Source organism: Leptopilina boulardi, unplaced genomic scaffold, assembly GCF_019393585.1.
Source record: "Leptopilina boulardi isolate dan_hultmark-lab unplaced genomic scaffold, ZJU_Lbou_2.1 LbouV2_71, whole genome shotgun sequence".
NCBI lineage: Eukaryota > Metazoa > Arthropoda > Insecta > Hymenoptera > Figitidae > Leptopilina > Leptopilina boulardi.
Genome location: NW_026138018.1, coordinates 306,672 through 332,495, shown reverse-complemented (window position 1 = coordinate 332,495; position 25,824 = coordinate 306,672). Strand labels below are relative to the sequence as shown.

Below are 25,824 nucleotides of genomic sequence, written 5' to 3'. Positions count from 1 at the left end.
CGTGAGCGAGGCACTACATTTTCCCTGACTAAAGCTCTAAATACACGCAGAAAACCTCCATCTATACTAGCTCAAAACTTCAACTAAAGAAGATTTTTATTCATTATTTTTTTTTCTCTCTCTTTTTTTTTTTTTTAATTTTGTCGTTGATAATAATGTTATTTATTATGTGATAAAAAAATAAATAGATACATAATTAAAAACCAAAGAGAGTAAAAAATAGTAATAATAATATTTATAATGCGAACGCAGTGCTAACAATAAATAGATAAATAATTAAAAACTGAAGAGAGGAAAAATAATAATAAAAAAAAAAATTATATTTTTTTTTTAATTTTGTCGTTGATAATAATGTTATTTATTATGTGAACGCAGTGGTAAAAAAAATAGATAAATTGAAAATAAAAAAGAGAAATAATACAAAAAGTAAAAAAAAAATACAAAAAAAAAACAAAACCTCCAATGAAGAATAAAAATAAAATACAAAAAGTATAAAATATCAGAAAGAAAAAAAAATTCAATGAAGGAGAAAATCAGAAAAGAACTGATCAAAAAAGAACAAATTTCGAAAAAGATATAAAACAAAAATAGAAAACATAAAAAAAAAAATGAAAAACAAAAAAGTAGAAAAACTGGAAAAGAAGAAGAGAAGATGAAAAGTAGAAAATCAAAATCGAGAAAAAGAAGTGAAGGGGTTTCCTCTGAAATATCCGAAGAGGCATTTGTGACTTTTGAAGTGTATACATATATATATAGAGAGTATAATAAAGATCACAGCCCCTTCATGGGCACGTCCAAACAAGGATGGAGATATACATCGTCGCGGAAATCAATCCTCCAAAGGAATTCACAGCACGAACGTCTTTGATGGCAGTAAGAGTGATTTTCAGACTCGTAATGCTGGCTTTTGTCTCCTTTGCGGCTCATTGTCAGCTATATTTCCTTATTGGCATCTCGTCGCATTCAAAAAAAAAAAAGAATTATTCGAGTCACTCGAAAGAATTCAAAAAATTTTCAATTCAGATATTTCGATATCGAAAAGTTTTCAAAAGAATTTCAATTATTTTCTTTTTTTTTGAAAATGATGAACCCAAATTTTTTTGGGCGAATAATTTTCAAAATATCGAATAATGTGGAATAAAATAAAAAATTAATACAGAGAGAAATCTCCACGATCGATAAAATAAATAAACTTTATCTTTCATTGCAATATATACGCTTGTATACGAGAGATATAATACTTCATCCAATTTAATCCACTGGAATCATTAATTCGTATTTTTAATATCGCTCTTTTCGATGATGAAAAAGATCTTTTCACTCGGAACTGTATTTTAAATTTTTAATAAAACTTGAATGTGAAAGAGGTAATAAAAAAAATAATTCTAAATTTTTAAAATTTATTTTTAAATTAATAATATACAGCAAAACTGTATGAGGTATTAAAAAGCATTGCAGATTTTTATGTCATAAATATAATAAAAAAAAAATATAATCCATTTTTTTGGGTTAAATGCTTTTTTTTTGAATTTTATAAATATTAACGAATAAATAAAATTTAATTTCTCATTGAAATAGTTATTTTAATCTATTTTGATATTAAAATAATTAAAAAATTTAAATTCGAATTTAAAATTTAATATTCAAATAATTTCACTTAATAATAATTTTTTTTTAAAATAAATTATTATAAATTACTTACACTTCAAATAATGATACAAATTTTAAGTTAACGTAAATAAAAAACTTGTACATTTGAATTTAACAATAAAAGAGGAGTTGATACGCCTTTAACGAATTTTCTGTATGTGTATATGTGTGCCACCGCAAAGTTTTTCGTGAATTCCTTTCTTGCTGAATTCCACGCGCCACGAGACAGTAACAAAAGACTTCATCGTATGCATTGTCTCCTTGAACGTCACATTTAAATTGCAACTGTTGGAATTGTCTCAGTGTTGGTATGTGTCTGTGTGTGTGTGGTGAGACTAAGCGCGAAAGACAAGAGCGAACATAAAAATCATATAACGCGAATATTCTATGATTGCATTTAGCTTTTTAGGTCAAAAAAAAAAAAAGAAAAATGAAAGATAATGTGAAGATCCCCTCGGCGCAATGCAAAGTAATATTTCCATTTTAACAATCAGTGACAGAATTAATTCACGGATCTTCAATGGAAAAAATTTTTTTTTGTCCCCTGTTTTTTTTTGTTCCCTTTAACTTATTATGAAAAACGTGTGTGTCTGCCGATTGTATAAATTTTAGATATTATAAAGTAAATGTACAAAATTTTTATCATGAATTTAAAAAAAATCTAATGATATTCAATAATATGAGATTGATAATTAAGCTTGTCGATAATTATATATTGATGGTATTGTTACATCAATTACATTGTTAATTATATTTGCAATTAATTACTCTCTATTTGCATATATTTAAATGGAAATAAATTTAAAGAAACCTTTATTTTAATTAAACAGTTACATGAATTGAAATTAAATCCAATTAATTTAATTTTTTTTTCCACATCATATTTAACTGTCAATAAATAAAAAAAAGAAGAAACCATTGTAATTAAACAATTACATCAATTGAAATTTAATTTAATGAATTTTTAAAATTTTTTCATATTATATTTGAATATATATAAATTTAAAAAAAATTTTATTCTTATTAAACATTTACATGTGACATTAAATTCAATGAAATGTTCTCTAATATTAAACTATAAATTTTTAGTAAATTAAAATTGTTTTAAATAATATAGAAGATATCGATCTTTGTTATATAAAAATGATAAATTCTTAAATCATAAAATTATTTTAGTATTATTTTTATACAAAAATTGATTAAAATAAGATGCAACGCTTTAATCCATGAAAGATTAAAATAATCCATCAAATTTTTAAAAATCTAAAAAATTGATTATTTTTATCTTTTATGGTATTAATTTAATCTGCAATAATTTTTATTACTTCATAGTTTATTGTGTTATTATTTTCGGGACGCATGATTATCTCAAAAAAAAATTATTAGTTAGAATTTTGATTTTAAAGAATTTTTATTAGATATCTTCTATTATATTAAGTTAACAAATTTCCAAAAACGACACCGACCCCGTGACCTCGACACCGCCCTTGGAAAATCTATTTTCACTTATTTTCAAATAAATCAAAATACTTTGCCATATGCTTTTAGAAAATCTTACATACTTTTTTTTGTAACATGTTTTTTCAACTTTAACCCGAAAAAGGGTTATTTTGCATTTTCATCCCAAAAAAAGGTTTTTTTTTTCTAATTTTATGCATTTTTTTATGAATTTTTGGATATATACCTTTAAAATTACTCTATTTTTAAAAAGTTAATTATAAACAATTTTTTTCAATATTTTATGATTTTTTTTCATTATTTATTGTTGTGTTTTAAATTTTTAGTTAGGAACCTATAATATTGTGCCTAATTTTAAGTGTAATTGAAATCAATTTTAGGAGGAATTTTCATTTTTGGAATTAGAATTTGACAGAATTTCTTTGAGTTTTTACTTAACAAAATTCGTATCCACTTGTTATTGTACAAAATTATTAATACAGAAAATTAAAAAGCATTAAAATAAGCTGCAACACTTATTATTTTAATCCAATTTTGCTTATTTTAATCCATTTTGGTATTAAAATAAGCAAAATTGGATTAAAATAATAAGCGTAGCAGCTTTTTTTAATACCTTATAATTTTCTGTAAAAACGCCAAATTTTTATTTGTCCGAAATTGCAAATCTTCGAACAAATAATCGACCGAAAGCTTTCGGCGCGATTTGTAAAATTAACCAATCATTATTTTCTTTGACAATTTTTGATTGGTCAATTTTAAAAATTTCGCTGAAATCTTTCTATTGATATTCGAGCCATTTTTAATTTCGGACAAATAAAAATTCGACATTTTAATAATTCTGTAAAATAAAAATCCGTCACGTTAAATAAAAATTGAAAGAAATTTTATTCAATTCTAATTCGAAAAATGAAAATTCCTCTTAAAACTAATAAATTATAATAAAAAATTCTTTAAAATAATTCTAACTAATGATTTTTATTGAACAAAAATTATGCGTCCTATTATTTTCTTTGTTGTTAGAAGAATAAGAAGAAGAAAAAACGTGTAATTAATCCAATTATTGGGTAATACCGTTAGAAGATAATCAACTGTGTGTTGTTAACTAACTAAACTTCCTCTTGTTAGTACTTCTTGGAGGACACGAATGAGGCATAGTTTCGGTTAGATACTTGCAGTTATTCGCGGCTCATCGGAACTGTAATTAGTTTTCGTTGCCGTGTCTGTGGTATACATATATATAGGATAGGCAGTTTTAGGGTTAGGGAAAAGGAGGTGGAAAATGAAGGGAGGAAGGGAAAGCGAAAGAGATTCGAGACTCTGAAAATGGCGTTTGGATAGAGGTGGTTGTGTCGAGAGAACGATAGAGAGAGAGAGAGAAAGAGAGAATATAAGGGCGACGAGCTTGTGAAGAAAGAGAGAGAGAGAGAGAGAGAGAGAGGGATTCAGTGTTGTCGCAAACTTTATCGAATTCCGGGCTCCTCTAACTTAATCAAGTCTTAGCGCCAAGAATATTTACATTCTCAGACACGTCTATAACTATACTCCAACTAAACCATCTTCTATCTATCTTCGCTCACACAGTACTTGATTACATTACGTAAAATAATTATATCCAATCCTAAGAAATTTGCTATATATACAGTTGTTTCATAATTTTATTTTTTTTTTTCTATTTTCATTATGTTTGGAAAAAAAAAAATTTTCTTTTCAAATAAACTTTGTTCTATTTCTAAATTTAATTGCATCTTGATGGAAAAATTGTTGTTTATTATCAAAGAATTTTAAATCTCTTATAAAATTTTTATATTTTCAAATGAATCTATCTTTCTTTACAAAAAGTGTGAAAATTGAAAAAAAGAAACAAAAAAAAAAAGTTTCACGTAGTTAAAGAACTGTTTAAATTTGCTTTTCCACCTTTATTTTCTCAAGGATAATTAGCACCAATTATATTAAATATGCACTTTCGTTCCGGACTTTTTTTTTTTCATTTGCTCTCTCCCTCCCTCGTCGAAGGCTCGAAAGTTACATAATGCTCGAGTTAACATAAAATCTCCCCCCATACATACATTTCCAATGGAAAAAGTATAGAATTTTTTTTTATTTATCACAATTTACAAACGGTAAAATAACAAAAATTTTAAGCTCAAAAATAGAAAAAAATGAGAGCATTAAATAAAAAATATAAATTGCAAAAATAATGAGATTGAATAAATAATAATTTCTAAGGAAAATAATGAGATTTTTTTTATTTATTAAAAAGAATGAGGTTAAAAGTTAAGAGCACTGAGATTTCAATTGAAGGTGGTATATATATAAAAAAAAAAAAAATGATTGAATTTCTTTATTTTTTAAAGGAACCGTTAATGAAGCTGGCCTTTTTGCACTGCGAGGAAAGCAGCAGCAGCATCAGCAGCAACAACAGCAGGATGGCAGCAGACGAAATAGAAGGACAACGACCAGTACAACAACGAGCACCTCGACCTTGACGTCATTTCCAGATGATGTGGCACAGCCCGCGGCACTTTTAGCCCCCAATGAAGAATCATGGACGACGAATTCACCAACCACAAGCGACGTACTGTACCTTGCCTTGGCAACGTCCTCCAAGTCCCCCATCGAGCTCGTTGTAAAGCCACACAGCAAAGTCATTCTACCCTGTGAACTCGAAGGGAACTACTCAAAACTTGTACAGCCTGAAGCCAGGTACTGTGTCCTTGTTTGCTTTCAACATATCTGAATGAGACATCATTTTACCCAACATCCATGTGTATATATACATATATATATATATATATATACATATTCTCAAAACATGAGACTTTTCTCAACATATAGCTTAACAGATTTTCCTATATATTCTTTCGAGTTTTATTCTGATTTTATGATATATGGGTAGAATTCAAGGAACCGTATTTACGATTTAACATAATAAATATCAAAAAGTTTACATAGGAATTTATTATTTTTTATGCATTTATACTAATTTTAATGGTAAAATATTTTAATAATAATAATATTAATAATAAAACTATAATTGTAAATATATAGAATGATAAACACGAATAATTTAACTATTTCAAGTAGTAGAAGCACATTTTGGTCAGACATACTCAAATTCACGTTATCATAGCAACCGTTACGGGGGCAACAATTTCCATAGCAACTGTTACCGTATGAACTGTTACCATAGAAACGGTTACCAAGGAAACGTTTTCCATATAACTGTTAGCATATAACTGTTACCATACAACTGTTACCATAACAGCGGTTTCCGTAGCAACCGTTACCACAATAACTGTTTCCATAGCAACCATTAACATAGAAACGATTTTCATACGAGTATTACCATAGTAATATTAATAATTGTGCCACAAAAATATGAGAGAAGTAGACGCATGGCGTTGCTATTGTAACTATTGCCATAGTAACTAACTGTTGTCATAGTAACTGTTGCCAGAGTAACTTTTGCTATAGTAACTGTTGCTATAGTAACTGTTGCCAGAGTAACTTTTGCTACAGTAACATTTGCTATAGTTATTGTTTCCAGAGTAACTTTTGCCATAGTAACTAACTGTTGTCATAATAACTGTTGCCAGAGTAACTTTTGCTATAGTAACTGTTGTCATAATAACTGTTGCCAGAGTAACTTTTGTTATAGTAACTGTTGCTATAGTAACTGTTGCCAGAGTAACTTTTGCTATAGTAACTGTTGCTATAGTAACTGTTGACAGAGTAACTTTTGCCATAGTAATTAACTGTGGCCATAGTAACTGTTGCTATAGTAACTGTTTGCAGAGTAACTTTTGCCATAGTAACAGTTGCCATAGTAACTGATGCCATAATAACAGTTGCCATAGTAACTAACAGTGGCCATAATAACAGTTGCCATAGTAATTAACTGTGGCCATAGTAACAGTTGTCATAGTAACTGTTGTCAGAGTAACCTTTGCTATAGTAACTGTTGCTATAGTAACTGTTGCTATAGTAACTGTGGCCAGAGTAACTTTTGCTATAGTAACTGTTGCCAGAGTAACTTTTTCCATAGTAACTGTTTCGATAGCAACGATTTCCATAGTAACCGTTACCATGTTTCCATAGCAACTGTTACTATATGAACCATTACTATAGCAACCGAATACTATAACAACTATTTTCTTGTCAACTGTTACTATGGCATCGGTTACCGTTACCATGGTAACGTTTTGTAATTAAATTTTTTTGTTATGTAAAAAAAGCAATAGAAAAAAAATAATAAATATTTTGCATAGATGTATTAAATTTAAATAATAAAATCAAATTTTGGTGAGACAAACATTTAAATTTGTTAAAAGTTGACTTTACTAACTAGATATTTTTTTTTTTTGAACACATATTTTAAATTTTTTTAATTTTTTTTGAAAAATTTATATTTGTTGAAAAAAAAATTCAATTTGTGTTTGTGTGTGTGTGTTAAACACAATTAATGGCAATTAACGGATCAATCAATATTTGTCTGCTACTAAAAAGTGCAAATTATTTAATCGCATGTCTGACTAAAATGTGATTTCTCTACTGAAATCTAATAATTTCTGTCAATATCTATCTAGTTATAATGGATATTTCCACTTTAATTATTGAAACATTCGCATGGCTGAAATTTACCTTTTCTACTGCAAAAAAAAAAAAAAAAAAAAAAAACAGTAAAAATGAGTATGTCTGATCAAATTGTGTTTTTACTACTGTTTAATAAAAAGATAATATTGGCAAATAAATTCAATATTATTTTAAATAAGTGTGTAATGTGTTATTAAATATGTAACGAAACATGGATTTATAAATTAATTTTTCGCGATATTTGGTAGTAAAAACAAATTTTGGTTAGACAATTTTTTTGTTAATTACTTATATTTTATTATTTATATTCTTATTAATATTTTTAATATTATTATTATTATTTATATTCTTATTAATATTATTAATATTATTATTAATAATACTATTAATTAGTATTTAATATTTAAAATTTTTTTAATTTTATTTTTTTCTATTGAATAAATTATTCTCATCATAATTAAAAAATTGTTCTTTATACCAAATGTAAATAATTTAACATTCTACTGAAGTTTCTTATCTAATATATTTCTGCATTCCCTTTGAAATAAGATACTACTTGTTCACCAAAACTTATACAAAGCAAACTTTAAGGGTTTAACAAAACTCAAACTTTCTAGGGGTCCTTGATGAAGATTCTTTAGGGTATACCTATATATATATATATATATAGATATGGTGTCCTCACAAGAGACCCTACTCTAATTAGACCTCAACTTCACTTCGAAATTTGATAACGAATCGTTTCAACAATCTCATGAATTATACAAACACAAAATGAAAGTTTTTATTACAGAAAATTTTATTAATCAAAAATGTTAAATTCAGTTTAAAAACAAACATATATAATCAAAATTCGAGGAGAATATTATTTAAAAATACATACTGATGAAAATAATTTCAATACGAAAATTGAATTTTTAATTTATTTTCATAATATATATACCCAGATAACCAAGCGTACTAATCGTTATTTACGAGTACGGCGTACTAGTATTATACTAGTTTTATACAAGTACAAAATAATGATATATGTCGTACCAGTACGGTACTAGTACAATAAAAGTATGTCGTACTGTTAGAATTGTAAAATATGATTACTCGATAAAAGTATAGTACTAGTACAATACCAGTACGTCGTACTTCTGAAATAAGAAGCACAACATACTTGTACGATACAAGTATAATACTGGTACGTCGTACTGGGAGTCTTTGCTGGTAATGCCAACCCAACCTCACTTTCTTGACAATTGTCAAATATGAACGCGTCACTGAAAACGGTGCAATAAATGTTGGTGAAAAAAGTGGTTTATGATGCAGCAAAAGAGTATTAACGTTTGTAACTTGTGCTTCTGTACTTATCTTGAATATCCGAGATTAAATTTATATTAAATCATCGATCTTTATAAGATTTATATTCTTTTACTTTGACATGGTGCCGTGGTGTTATTTCATTGAAAAACATGAAAATCTTTTACATTTATAATGAGAAAAATTCATAAATTCGGTCTTGATCATATTGATATATTTTTAAATTCAATTGTGTGTTATTTCGTTATAGTTTTTCTTATACATATAACATATTTATAGGTTAGGATGTGATAATATGTTTTTCAAAGCAATTTATAACATCAAGTTTAAAATTCTTTTGAAATAATGTTTAAATGTAAAGAAATAATCAATTAATATTTGATAATATAAAACACCAGATATTTTAAGATAAGTGAGAATACAAGTTACATATATGATGTAAATAAAAAAATGATTTTCTTTTGAATAATAAATGAAAATAATGAAAATACTATTGTGGGAAGAGAAAGGGGAGGGTATATAATATTTTATATTGTACATCATACTAGTATTGTACCAGTACAATAACAGTACGTTATACTAAGTCACAAAAGTTTTCAGTACGTCGTACTCGTATAGTACTCGTATTCTACCGATATTGCATACCGGTACGCCGTACTAGTACAGTACCTGGTACCGTGCGAAGGTACATGGCTGGTACAGTACTAGTACGTCTAGTACGTCGTACTAGTATTATACTTCTACCGTACTAGTACGTGTGTTATCTGGGTATATATATATTTTGATTTTTAATTAAAATTTTGTATTTACAATTTTTTGTTGTATCTAATGTGCTAAGCATTAAAGGATTTTATTTATTCAACAATATACTTAAATATACTTTTAAATATACTTTATTTTTTAATGAATTTTTAAATATATTTTTAAATATATAATTTTGTGATTACATTGTTAAAAAAAAATCAATTCTTGTTAGAAGTTACAGGATAGAACCAGCGACTTGGCTTCATGATGATAATCCAGTGGATATGATTACTATCGACACAAGGACAGAAATGAGTGGAACGGGTCATAGATATATCGGAGACTCTTCAACCGCTGCTTTGCATATCGACAATGTCAGATTAGAAGATGATGGAATTTGGAGTTGTAGTCTTAAAGACGGCCAAGGAAAATTACTTACCGGCCGACCTGTAAAGTTAGTCGTACTCGGTGAGTAAATTTTCAAAAATTTTTACAAAAATACCAATTTTTATTTATTTATTTATTATTTAAAATTATTATTGTTTATTATTTACATGTGTAAGGTTTTGCAAAAGAAGAAAAAAAAACCCCATTTCAGTACGAATTTATTTATTATCAAACTTTTATATTAATTGCTTTTATTACCAAAAAAAAATGTTAAAATTTAATTAAACAATTGTTTCACTGAAAATCACTAAAAATTCACTGAAGTAGAAAATAATAAATGGAAGTAATAACAATAATAATTTAAAAAAAGAAATAAAATTTCAATCATTTGTAAATTAAAAGTAATATTTGATTTTAAAATGAAATTTCATTCGAAACATTTTAAAGGATTAAGGAATATTTTATTTTTTTTCTACATTTTTTTTAAACGTATTTAATTCCCGTAATTGACAACTAAAAGACGGGAATTTTAGTTTAATTCCATTAAATTGTAAATGTATAACAACTTTTTTTTTTTTTTTAAAAGGGGTTTTTAAAGTATAATTTGCAAAATGTATCGCAAATTTTCCAACAAGTATACTTAACAACATACGGTGCAAGGTTTTCGACTAAATGCAAAATTTTACAGTTTCTATCATTAACATTATCATTATTATTATTATTATTAAACTTGTGTCGACAAAGTTTAATATATTTTAGAAACTGGTCAAAGTAAGGCTCTCATGGGAATAAGGGGACGGCTCCAATGTTGCATAATGTTTCAATTTGTCGTCATACTGTGACTCGAAATCATATGCACATGTAGATATAGATATATATATATATATATATATGTGTACAGTAGAAATTCAAATGTCTTTGTCAGTTTGTCGCGTCTCGGCCAATCGTGCGACTAACTATATTCAGACATTTCAGACGCATAGTGTGACGTCAAATGTTCGTCCTGAATCCCGTGGTAATGCGGTCCTATGCATATTAATTTGCATCACACAACTATAACGTTTCTATATTGCAATTCAATGAATATTCATTGAAAAATATTTTTTAAGTATCTCTATATACATAGAAAAATGTTTCTCATATTTTTTTTTTCGTTTTGTTTGCGAAATACACGAATATTGTGACGTTTGCTTTTATCTAAATACAAAAAGCAACAAATTGATTTTTCCATATTGTTTGTACATGTAACGAAAAAGGAAAGAAAAAAAGTATCTTCTACCTTTAGCAGTAAAAATATTAAAAAAAAAAATGTCAGAGATGTGTGGAAATATTTTATTTAGTTGGAAATAATATTTTTTAATAGTGGAGAATGTGGTTTTTTTTAGAAGCAATATATTTGAATAATTTGAATTTTTATGATTTGTATAATTATGAATTTGGAACAATTTAAGTAGAAAAGGAATTTTTTAGTCAGACAAAAGTAGTTATGACACTTTTTATTTAGTAGAAAAAGCGCTCTTTAGTTAGACAAGCATATTAATGATACTTTGCATTTAATTCAGCCGAACATATCGGAAGAAACTTTGTTATAAGTAGTAAAACCACTGTTTAGTCAGACAAGTGTAGTAATAAAAAATAAAAGATACATTTTGGTCAGACAAACGTATTAAATTGATATCAGTGGAAAAAGTACTTTTTAGTCAGACAATTGTATTAATAAAACTCTAAGTAGTCAAGGTACATTTTAGTCAGACAAACGTATAAATGAATCATTTTTGTCAGTAGTAAAAGCTTTTTTAGTCAGACAATTGGATAAAAAAAATTTTGTAAGTAGAAGAGATGTATTTTAGTCAGACAGACGTAGAATTTCCATTTGTTCGTTAATTGTTGTTGCAAAACATATAGACATATATATATATATATATATATATACATATGTTTTCGACGAATTGAATCGATTGTCAGAATTGTTACAGCAAACTCAAAGGGTACTTTATGGCTAGTTATTGAGAGCATAGACCAGCATAAACTGCAAATTAACTTAGGCAGTATATATGCAATGCAGTGGCCAATAACTTGAAGTACTATAAGCGTTTCTGAGGGCACTGGCAACATGCTTGGCCAATCGCTGTTCATCCAGCACTGACAACGGCATTAGTGACCAGCATCAAAGCCCCGGCTTCAACCCATGCGGACAGTAATTATTGACGCGAACTGACCATTAGCCACTAACTACCCATTGATTAGCCCGAGACGTCTCTATAATTAATGAAAGAGTCCTGTTATTTACTGACAATGAACTTTTTCCATCTTTTATTGATCACGATAACTTTTATTTTTTTTTCCTCAAAATTTTTTTTCTTTATCTTCTATTTTAACCTATATAGAGTGAAAAATAATTTTCTTATTCAAAGAGAATTTCTCTTCAATTAGCAGCGATTTTTTTCTCTTATGCGTTTGTCTGACTTGAAATTCTATTACTACTTAAAAAAATTTATTTCGATTAAAATTATTATTACTACTTGATCAATAGGGAAATAAAATATACTTTAATTCCTGTCTGACTTGAAAGGGGTTTACTACTTAAACTTTCCGTTTTAAATTTTTATCTGACTTAAATATGTTTTACTACGTAAAGAATATTCAAAATTTAGTCTGACGAAAATTACTATTACTACTAATACTACTACTAATGGCTTAAATTAGGTACTATTACTATTACTAAAATAAAATGTATTACCTCTGTCTGACTTGATAGGGTTATACTACTTAAATCATTCGTTTTTAGCTTTTGTCTGACTTAAAAGAGAGATACTACTTAAATAATATTTTTAAACTTTTGGCTGACTTAAATATGTTTTACTACTTAAACAATATTCAAAATTTAGTCTGACGAAAATTAATATTACTACTACTAATGGCTTAAATTACTATTACTATTACTATTACTAAAATAAAATGTATTACCTCTGTCTGACTTGTAAGGGTTATACTACTTAAACCATTCGATTTAGCTTTTGTCTGACTTAAACGAGAGATACTACTTAAATAATATTTTTAAACTTTTGTCTGACATAAATCCTTATTACTACTTAAACAATATTCAAAATTTAGTCTGACGAAAATTACTATTACTACTAATACTACTACTAATGGCTTAAATTAGGTACTATTACTATTACTATTACTAAAATAAAATGTATTACCTCTGTCTGAGTTGTAATGGTTATACTACTTAAACCATTCGATTTAGCTTTTGTCTGACTCAAAAGAGAGATACTACGTAAATAATATTTTTCTAAACTTTTGTCTGACATAAATCCTTATTACTACTTAAACAATATTCGAAATACAGTTAGACCAAAATTAATATTACTACTTGAAGAATACTAAAATAAAATGTAATTTTTACCCCAGTCTGACTTGAGAGGGTTTTACTACTTAAACTATTCGTTCTAAGTTTCGCTTGATTTAAAATAGGATTCCTACTTAATACTACTGAAAATCTAGTTTGATTAAAACAATCATTACTTCTTAAATACTACTGAAAATATAGTCTGACTAAACTGCTTATTACTACTTAAACATTACTGAAACTAGCGTCTGATTAAAAAGTCTGTTACTACTTTAATACTACAAAAAAAATTTATTCTGAATTAAAAGGCCGTTAGTACTTAAACTTAATAAATATTTTTTTTTTTTTAAATAGATAAAAAGAAAATGTAATAAATTTCGATTGAACAATAAAAATAAATTTTTTGGTAGGAAAATTTACGAACGTAAGATAAAGGATTTGGTTGTGTTGGGAAAAATGTTGTTGTCAATGTGCTGATACGAGCAAGAATCCACTTGAATATTGTCTTGCCCAACGGTGTTAAATGCACTTGGACGATAACGTCGTAAAACCAAGAGAGCTTTTCGTTCGAATGACAGCCCTTCGAGTACATCAGAGAAGTACGGAAAGCTTCAGGGTTATTGACTGGCCACTCCACTTTAGCACAGTCTGCTAACGGATGGAGTACGAGAGGAATTCGCATTTTCACCATCGTGCCCATCACCGCCACGACTCCATTCTTTTGCGATCGACCAATGGAAACGAAAACGAACGAGGATCACTTGGCAACATGCGGCAAAAGCGGCTTTCGAAACGACGACTCTATCTCTCTCTCTCTCTCTCTCACTCTCTTTTTCTTTATTTCTCTTTCTCTTTTTTTTCCATTTCCCTTTCTTCAGCCATTTGTTCCTCATTCTTCTCTTTCTCTCTCTCTTTCTCTTTTACCTCTCGTTTCTATCTTATTATACTTGGAATCTACTTGTCGTCTTCTTATTCCCTTTCGTCTTATCTGACTTCTTTTTTTTTTCAATTCACCTTCTTGACGCAATCTGCTAAAAAGTTCCGGGATTTAAAGGTGTAAAAAGAGTTATTTGACATAGAATTCCCATTTAAATGGTTCTTGAAATTTTAAATTTATCTCACATTTTTAATATTTTATTTTTTCATGGAAGTATTTTTAATATTAAGGGCTCTTTCTCATTTTAAACATTTTTATATGAAATTTTTAGTTTTTTAATCACCATTGAAATTATCTTTTTTTTTTTGTTTTTTAAATTATTTGATAATTTTAAATAATTATTATTGTCAAAATAGGAAAATAATACCCCCCAAAAAACATTAATTTCGTTAGTTTGAAAATTCGGTAGATCCTCATCTTAAGTAGTAACAGACTTTTTAGTCAGACTGTATTTTTAGTATTTAAATAGAACTTCCAACGTAATTCCGTCGGAATTCCATCGGGGTTCCAAAGAATTTCCGATGGGATTCCGACGGAATTAATTAATTAATTTTTTAAAAAAATTTTAGAGTCCTAATTCTGTCAGAATTCCGTCGGAATCCCATCGGAAATTTTTTGGAACTCCGATGGAATTCCGACGGAATTACGTTGGAAGTTCCGGCAGAATTCTAATAGAACCTCCAGGGGGCACTTTCCGGTGAATCTTTCCAAGTGGGAAGACTAAAACTTTAAGTAGTAACGGGATTTCTAGTCAGACCAAGTTTTCAGTACTATTTAAGTAGTAATAAGCAGTTTAGTCAGACTAGTTTTTCAGTAACATTTGAGTAGTAATAAATATTTATGTCAGACAAGAGTTTAAACATAAAATTTAGATGGTATCTCGATTTTAAGTCAGCCAATAGCTGATTTAAGTAGTAAAACCCTTTCAAGTCAGACTGAAGATAAAGTACATTTTATTAATAATAATAGTAATTTGTATAAATAGTAGTATTAGTGGTTATAGTAATTTTTGTCGAACTAAATTTTAAATATTGTTTAAGTAGTAACACAAAAGGTCAGACACAAATTTTAAGTAGTTACACGCTTTTAAGTCAGACGAAAGTTAAAACGAATTTTTTCAGTAGTAAAATCCTAACACAAATTTTAAGTAGTTACACGCTTTTAAGTCAGACGAAAGTTAAAACGAATTTTTTCAGTAGTAAAATCCTATTAAGTCAGACTAATAATTTATTTTTAATATTAAGTAGTATTCTTTAATTTTAGTCAGACAATAATTTACAAATCAGATTACGATTACATGGAATAATTTTAAGTAGTAAAAACCTTTTTTCCATAGTTAAATGTGGTAAAAATACCCTTTTTTCTCCACTTCTTACTAAACTATAGTAAAATAAACGAAACGATTCAGAAAAACAAAATCTTTGATCTTAAGTGGTAAAAGAACATTATGGTCAGACATATCCTTTTCCTTTGTTTTCTCATTTGTTTCTTTATTGCAACATTAAAATATCACGCTAACACTTAAATTATTTTTATTTTTTATCTGTAATAGAAAAAAAAATTATTTGTTAAGATTTAGAAGTTTTACTCTGTGAGGAGAATTGATAAAAAAAAAAAATAAGTGTTAAATCGATAGTACAATTTTCTAGTGTCTTGTCGTTGATGATAGTGATCTCTCTTCTAATCGTCTTACTATCGACCTCAATGCGTAACAAGCGATTACAATTTTCCCCCTGCAATGGTTTTAGGATCGAAAGGAAGAAGGGTCATTTCCTATATACGATGACCACCATTTCCGTTGAGCTTAAATTTTAGGTCTGACAATTTCCCGTTATGGTCAACGAAGGTCAATCTTCATTGCCAGTTTCCCTTTCGTATTCCTCGGAATATTGACGTTACGAGAAATGTTTATTTTATACCGAAACAATATTTTTTTTTTTTTGCTTCAGTTTAATATTTTCATCATATATTCGAAATTGCGTTCCTTGAATTTATTTTTTTCTCAGAATAAAATTTTTTTTTTTTTTTTTAAATAATACCAAATGAATTTTTTTTTTTTTATTGAAAAGTTGACTTTGATTTTATACTATTTTCCAGGTTACGTACAAAAAGTAGAGTTTGGTTAGACAAATTTTTTTTTCTAGTGTCAAAAACCTAATTTTAAAACAAAAATTAATGGTACTTATTAAATATTTGATTGGGAAAAAAATTTTTGTAGAAAATGGAAAAAGTTTGGAAAATTTCTTTTTTATTTGATCTTTTTTTTGCATTAAAAATTAATCGACATGAAGAAAAAAAAATCTATTTTGCATAAGATAGTTTTGCCGGAAATTCTGATTTTAAGTTCCATCTATTATGCTGATTGCCAACTAGACATTCGGGTCATGTTGCCGCTTGTGTGTTAGCAAAAAGCAGCTTGTGGTTTGAAGTCGAGGTTAACTTTCAATTCATTAGTAACACCGACCGCGCAAAGAGTAACTTGCTAACAATTTGCTTTGAATTCATGCCTTGCTTGTTACGTCACACTGCAATATTTACAGTAGAATTCTATTCATCATTATATATATATTACCACCATTTCCACTTTCATAACAAAATATTTCTGCAATAATTCAATTTCTATTAATTATTATTATTACTATTTTTATTTTTCCTAATTAATATTATTATTTTTCATCCTAATTTACATTTTTTTTTTATTTTTCCAATTTTAATTACCAATTAATATTTTTTACAAATTCACGAGGAAAGGAAATTGTATAAATAAAGTTATTTTGTAATTATTTTTCGAAAAAGCAATTTTAGTGAAAAAAAGTCGATGCACGTGACATCATTGGTTGTTGGTTATATATATATATATAGATGGTATTTGAGGGAAAATAGAGAGAGCCGCTGTTTGACGGGGCCAAACCCATGCTATTGAAATAGGACACGAAGGACGTGAAGGAGAGAGAGAGAGAGAGAGAGACGATAAGATCGAGAAGGAAGTAACTTCCAGTGCCAAGGGGTCACAGTAAAAAGTGGAAAATTCTCTATCATCCGTAAAGAGCAGCGCAGCAGACCGAAATACGAAATGAAATGACACTACTTTATTTATTTTTTTTTTTTTCGAAAAAATATAGTTGAACGTACACCACAGTAAAAAAAATAAATGTTACCTTAACTTTTCATTTAACTAGTCGACACACACCTTTGAAGAATTCAAAAATTTCCAAACGTGCAATTTTCAAACTTCAAACTTACACACAAACTTTTCTCACAAGTAGTGCGCGCAAATACGTATTTCAATGAAAAGTTATTCGAAAAGATCCATCATGAGGAGGCAAGTTGAATTTTTGCACTCTCGAGAATTGAAAAAGGCGAATATTTTTTAAAAAAATTTATTTTTTCAATATTCAATTTAATATAACTTTTTATTTATTATAAAGATTTTATTAAAATATTTTTTTTACGTATCGCTGGACATTAGAAATGGGGGGAAAAAAAAGAAAATTTACAACTATAGTAAAAATGAAAAGATGATGGTGCATTTTTTCTCGTCTGAATATAAAAATGTTAATCCAGTGCAAGAAGATATGTTGAGGATTAAAGTTTCTTGAATTAATAACGGCATTCGTGCAAATGACGTTATGTATTATCGTAATTTAACACCTTAACCCTCTCTCTCTCTCTCTCTCTGTCTCTCTCCACCCATTATAAAGTGTGCATTATCTTGAAAGAAGCAGATAAAGTCCAAAGTAAATTGATGTGAACAATTTCTTGAGCTCTCTCTCTCTCTCTCTCTCTTTCTCTCTTTTCACAACTGTCTCATTTTTTGATTTTTATCTTAAAGTCTGTATCGTTCCATTCTACTTTCTCATAAAAAAAAAAAAAATTCTATACACTATGAAAGAATGTATCTACACACACGGTAGTTAATCTTTCTTTTGCGAACACACACACACACACACACACACATAGCAACGATCAATGAAGTTGAACGAGGAAGCAGAATCGCACATCTTTTTCCGAACTATATAGATTCTTTGTGAAAAAAAAGTATCGAATGGTTTTGCCAGGAGGGAGAAAAAGGGTTGGTGGGGTGAAATAAAGGAAACAAATAAAGCAGTACGTTAACGTTTCTCTCTCTCTCTCTTTACAAGGGAGCCTTTTTTTCTCAATCGATTTAACGGTACCCACTTTAATGGTATACGATGTCGTCGTACCTTTTTCAACTCTATAAGTACAATTCTAACATTTTTCGTCCGGGAGTAAAAAAAAAAAAAAATTGAAGAAAATTGAAAATAGTTTAAATCGTGTTCGTAGAGGAACGAAAATAGAACGAATCACAACTGTTACTATACACACTTAATCCATAGAAAGAGACCAATGCTGTATCAGCATGCGGCGAGAATTTCTGTCGTTGAAAGCGAGAAACTCGTTCTATATATTGGTTTTTGAGTTAGTAAAGGAAACCATTTCACGCTCAAGCTAGCAGGATCTGTCGATATGGTACCCAGATACAGAGAGAGAGAGAGAGTCGATCGTTCGGCTTCTCGTTAGCATCTCATCCATCGGCTCTCTGTCTATACTATCTATCCGTTGCTCAAGGCTTGCAAAAGCCTCTCTCTTTCTCAATTTTCTAGTTTCTTTGACGCAAACAACACTCTCTTTTGCTCACATTTATTTTATTTTTCTTTCACTTTTATATTTCACCCACCTACAAATTTTTTCGTAAAATACAAAATTCAAAATCATACAAAGTTTTCAATACAAAAATTTGTTTGAATTTTCATTTGTCAGAATTTTTATTTACTCAAATTTTTCAATTTAACATAATAGGCATTTTAATATGAATTTTTATTAGATAGAATTTCATTGCATAGAATTTTTATTTTATTCTTTCAGATGAATTTTCATTTGTCCAAAATTGAAAATGTCCAAAACAAACAATTTTAATTTGTCCAAATTTTTATTTATACAAATTTTTAAGACGCTGAATTTTCAATTTTTCCAAAATTGCAAATGGCCGAATAAACAATTTTACTTTGTTCGAATTTTTATAATTACAATTTATAAAAAAAATAAAAGAAACCAAAAATTCAATTTTTTGGATTTATTAAAAAGTTAAAGGAGAAAAAGAATTAAAAATTCCCAGAGATTAGTACTGATTTAATTATTCAGAATTATTTGATTTCAGTCTTACAAATTTGACTGTTAATTGAAATTGATTGAGAAAATAAATTTTTAATTAACATTCATTAAAAAAAAAAGACATTAAAGATTCTATTTTTTGTATTTATTAAAAATTTAGAAAAGAATTTTAAAATTCACAGCGATTGATACTGATTTAATTATTAAAAATTAATCCTAATAGAAGCAAAATTTTCTTGAATACTTTTTGATTAAAAAATTATTTAAATGGTTTCTATTTTTTTTTTGCAATGATAAATTATTTTTACTTGATAAATTTCACACGATTAATTAATTGATTTTTTCTTATGCAATAATTCAATTTCGAATTGTTTGTGTGATTGGTAACATTTGTCAATCAGTATGCGCTTCTGATCAACAAATCATCATATATGCAGTCCCCAATAGAGTTACTAAACTTAGTTGCACACACTAGTTTATCATCTTGAGCCAAATAATTATTGAATGTAATAAAATAATTTAAATAATAATGAAATTTTAATAATAAAATACAAATAATTTGTTAAAATAAATAAAATATAAAAAAATTGTTTCAATAAAATTTAAATTCTTAAAATAATTAAATCACTCTTAAAAGAAAGTAAAAACACTTATAAAATAATGCAAATTGTTAATAATATAGAGATGAAAAAATAATTTAAAAAAATAATAAAAAAAATGGGATAAAATTAAATTATCAAATACTTATTATATAATCGACATCTGTAAAAAATGTTGAAATTTATTTTCCTAAACTGCAAGAACAACATTTTTGTATACTATTTTCTAAAGAGAATTTACATTTTAAAAGAATTCCACGTTTTTCATTCTTATATATATATATGTACGAGACTTGAGAAATTCAAAGCTGTCTCAGAGAATATCAAGCTATCTCACATGTCAGTTCACTGTGAAATGCTTGGCGAATTTGATAAGAGAGACGGTTTTCTGAATGAATTGCTTTAGACTGATGACGTACAAATGTCCGAATATAGACATTAGGTTTAATAAATAGAAAAAAATATTTTTTTCAATTTTAACTGATATTAGTATTTTAAATTTTAAAAATTTTTTAATATTTTTAAATATATTCACTTCACATGCAGATTTTTTTTTATACACGTTTTTAGAGAGAAAGGAAAATATATTTTCTGATAAAAGATCTTGTTAGATGCAAAACAAACGATAGTGAAAGAGATGAAATTTAATATTTACATTTCATTATTCGAGAAAATTTTTTTTTTATTTTATTAAAAAAATTAGTCTCTATACGATGACAAGTATCCGATCAATTATTATTCTTCTCTATGAGAATGTCGAAGTCTTAAATAAAATTTAAATACATTTAAATGCATAGCTACCAACCCAGATGTTGCAAAAGGATAAAAATTTCAAATAATTCTAAAGCCAATAAGAAATCTTTTTTGATATGCAATATTTAATTATTGTAAATTATAAAATTGTAAAATTTTAAAATTATAAAATTATAAAATCACAGAAATTCGTTATGATATATAAACTTTTACCCAGAGAGAAACAAATTAATTTAATTATATATGGAGTAATGAATATAATATTTCTATAATTACTATAATTAGAAGATATAAATTTAATGAATGTAAATTCAAATCTCAAAACCTGTTGCGCCATTCACAATTTCAACGCTGATAATTTCGTCTACATTTTACAAAATTATTAGAAACATTTCGTGTGGATTCATAAAATTTAAAAATTTATTTTTCTGGGTGTTGAACTCTTATTCACGATTGCAATAGGCATTTGAGCTTTTGAAAAGAGGCGCGCAACAAGTTGAAAATCCGCAAGTACTTCTCCATGAAACGATTTAATATATCTGTTAAAAAAAAATTTTTTTTTTTTGTGTAACCTTAACTGTCGTCGTGAATGGCAAGTACTTATATATATTGCGAGTGCTTAAATTATCTACAAAAAAAAAAAAAAAAGAAAAATAACCTAGTCCTTAGGCTATAAAATTTTAATAACGTATAAGAAAAGAAAAAAAATACGTTGAGTCGAAACAAAATTAAAGTCAACTGCGAATAGAAAAAGAGAAAGAGAGAAGGAACAGAATAATAGAAGGAGAACAAAGGATGTAGAGAAATGAGCAAACGCAGATTGAAGACAATAGTAGAAAAAAAAATAATTGAAGCTAAAATGTTTTACTGTAAGACCAAAATAATAGAAAATAATGAAAAAAAAGGTAAATTTTTGATGACAACAAAATTAGATTTTTAGATTAGATTTTTTAGATTAGACAATTTTTGTTTTATCCAGTTTTGTTTTTCAAAGTTTTTATCCATTCTTTTTTTTTTTTTGGTTCCCATAAAGAAAGCAAACAATTTATTGAAGAAGAAAGAAATATTGAGAGGGACACAAATAATAGAAAAATAAAGAATAAAATAGGTCACGCGAAAGAGAAATGTTTGAATTTAAACAAAGATTAAAGGGAAAAATTAAAAGAAAAGAAGAAAAAAGAATTACCAAAAAACAGCAATTAGAAAATATTTTTCTTTATATAAATAAATAAAAATTAAAAATAAAAAAAAAACGGAAAAATTAATAATTTCACTTAAAAGAATTCATGGAAAAATTAATAATTTTACTTAAAAAAAAATTTACTGTAAAATTAATAATTTGCCTTAAAAAAAACGAAGAGTTTTTTCTCAGTAAAAAAGGAGAAAAAAAATTCTTTTAAGGATGTCGAAAATTGATGTGATCGTTCCAAAAAAGAAAAAAAAAAAGAATTGTTGAAAAATGATTCTCTTTCCGTTGGGGAATCCTAGGCATAATATCTATATGTATACTGGACATTCCATAAAAGTCTGTTGGTCTCAAGTTCTCTCATCTCGGGAAAAAGAAACGTTGACGTCGTAATATACCGAAAGTGTATAGTCAGCGTAGATTAATGGGATTTAGTAGAATGATAGCAGTATATATAGTGTATATATATTTTTTATTTATGTTTTTTTTTTTTGACCGAACAAAATACGAGAAATTTTCAACGAAAAAAAATACTAGTTTTCACAAAAGCATTATGAAAATATTTGGACCTTTTTTTTAAAAAAAAAAAAAAAATGTCTCTCAGACTAAATTGAACGCATTCATGCGTATATGCGAGGGTTCATGAAACCCGTTCAGATCGACACTAAATCACATCTATTTATTGGGTTTCTTCCTGGCGCGCGAGGCAATCTAGATGATTATTGGAAGAGACATTTTCTAGAAAGTAGAACGCCCTTGAATCTATGTCTGATTGGCTTTTGGAAGCAGTTATTTTTCATGGATTCAACCCACAAATATCGTTCGCGTCACTAGCCAATGAATTCTCATAGTCAGTCAAAATTCATCGTTGAAATCTTTTTTCTGTTATTTACGATTTTTCTCCCTTAATAACATCGGAAGTTTTTTTTTTTCTCCTATTAGAGAGAAATTTTTAGATTTCTAGATTTTTTTACTCCCCTTAGAGAAATTTCTAGATAATTATTGAAATTTTACTTCTATATAAAGAAGAGTTTCTATAATTATTAGATTAAATAAATTCAAAGTAGAAAAAATAATAATAATTTATAAGAAGAAAATAAATAATTTCTAAGAAGTGAGTAAATAATTTCTAAGAAATAACTAAATAATTTCTAAGAAGTAACTAAATAATTTCGAAGAAGTAAATAAATAATTTCTTTAAAGAGTGAAAAATAGTTATTTTTATAACATGAGTATAAAAGTAGTAAAAGCATCAAATAGTCAGACAGAAAAAATTTCATCAAGAACAAAATTTCAAAGTTTAAAACTAAATTTCTTTACAGATATTACTATATATATATATATATGTGTGTGTTTTAACCTCGTGGTTAAGTAGTAAAAGTAGAAGATAGACGCGAGTATGCCTTTTAATCCTTTAAGTAGTAACGTCGCAATATGGTCAGACGCTGGAGAAAATATTTTTTTAATCACAGTTATTACCGTGTCTTTTATGAAGTAGGTTAATTGTGAAATTTTTTTTTCTTCCTTCAACGTTGAAAAAAAACACAAAATGAATATAAATTACCCATAAATAATAATATCGTCCCATATTTTTTTTTATATTTTTACTTTACATTTTAATCATAAAAAAATTGATCTTTTAAACTAAAAAAAAAAAAAAATTATTTAATTCAAATAATCGGTTATTTTATTATTAAATAAATATTTATTTGTATCAATTTTCAATCAAATAAACTGTATTTAAATTAATAATCTCTATATTTAAAATAAATAAAATTTAATTGACTCAAAAATTATTTAGTTCAAGGAAATATTTATTTAATAATAGTCGATTATTTAAATCGAGTAAATTTTTTTTTCAACCTACATTATTATTCAATAATAATAATTACCAGTAGAATAATTAATAATTGAAATAATATATAAACTATATTATTATTATTATTGAAATAATATAAAATAATTGAAATGAATAATAAAAAAAATCACGATAACAATGAAAGCCGATTAATTTTTGTGCGGTCAATTAAAAAATTGAAGGGACTTTAATTACAAATATTTGAAAGGAAAATAAGGGAGAGCTTGTTTGTCGAGCATTTGCATAACAAGGCTAGTTGTCGATTGTCGGGTTTCACGAAATTGCTTCGTCCGTAAGCATAGCAGCTGTACTTAATTGCAAATCAATACTCCGTACATGTCCCTCTCAGAGGCGGTTGTCGTCGTCGTCGTCGTCTCGTTAAAGCGTCTACAACACTTCGTATATAGTATTCACAATTTTTTAAAAAAGTTTCTTGAATTCTTTTCCCGTGAAATTGTAACATCAGTGTGTATATCCTATCTATGTGTGTGTGTGTGTGTGTGTGTATAAGTCACTGAGCGCTTCTAATATTTTTCTCACCACGTACGCGAATGTCGCATGAATTTTAAAATATTCTCACTTTGTTAGGTGTCATCCTATTTTTACGACACCCATTTTCCATATTATAAGTCAAGTCTCCACACTCCTTTTCGACTTTTTAACTTTTGAACATTTGAAATTTTTAATCAAAGTCATTTTGAGTTACGTTCCCTCCGTTTCTCTATTAAACTCCCCCCCCCCCAAAAAAAAATGATTTTTTCACCCACATCATAATTAATATTTCATTCTACGATTTGAATTTTTATAATAATTATATATTATTTTTAATTTTCACTATTTTCTAATTAAATATTATATACAATTTAAAATTATCAAATTGATACCATAGTATTAGGACCAAAAGAATCGATAACAAAAGTATTGTAATACCAAAAATAATAGTACCAAATTTATTGGTACCAAAACTTTTGGTACTAGAATTATTGATACAAAAAGTAAAATAATACTAAAAGTATGAGTACCAAAAGTATTGCTATCGAAACTATCAATGAGAAAAGTATTGTGATACTAAAAGTATTAGCACCAAAAGTATTGGTAGCAAAAATATTATTACCAAAATTATTGGTACCAAAAGTATCGATAATAAAAGTATTGTGATACCAAAAATAATTGTACTAAATGTATTGGTACCAATACTTTTGGTACCAGAAGTATCGATATCAAAAGTAAAATAATACTAAAAGTATGAGTACCAAATGTATTGCTACCGAAACTATCAATGAAAAAAGTATTATGATACTAAAAGCATTAGCACCAAAAGTATTGGTAGCAAAAATATTAGTACCAAAAGTATCGATAATAAAAGTATTGTGATACCAAAAATAATAAAACCAAATGTATTTGTACCAAAAGTATTGTGATACAGAAAGTATTCGTACCAAAAGTATTGGTACCAAAAGTATTACTACCAGAAGTATCGTTACCAGAAATATTATAATACAAAAAGTATTGTGACACCAAAAATATTGTGATAACAAAAGTATCAAATTGATATCAAAAGTATTAATACTAAAAGTAATGGCACCAAAAGTATAATGATACGAAAGTATTAGTACCATAAGTATTAGGACCAAAAGAATCGATAACAAAAGTATTGTAATACCAAAAATGATTGTACTAAATGTATTGGTACCAATACTTTTGGTACCAGAAGTATCGATACCAAAAGTAAAATAATACTAAAAGTATGAGTACAAAAAGTATTGCTACCGAAACTATCAATAACAAAAGTATTATGATACTAAAAGTATTAGTACCAAAAGTATTGGTAGCAAAAATATTAGTACCAAAATTATTGGTACC

The 25,824-nt window shown here is 27.2% G+C and overlaps 1 protein-coding gene across 1 annotated transcript in view; it reads left to right on the top strand.

The window, feature by feature from the left end:
* The window catches only part of LOC127290579 (MAM domain-containing glycosylphosphatidylinositol anchor protein 1), a gene marked incomplete at its 5' end in the record, with an annotated part of 197,800 nt that overhangs the window by 49,070 nt on the left and 122,906 nt on the right, over positions 1-25,824 (top strand). Inside the window, 2 exons of the mRNA XM_051319266.1 lie at positions 5,463-5,811; positions 9,986-10,221. Coding sequence (XP_051175223.1) covers positions 5,463-5,811; positions 9,986-10,221 — 585 coding nt within the window. The remainder of the gene's footprint in view (positions 1-5,462; positions 5,812-9,985; positions 10,222-25,824) is intronic.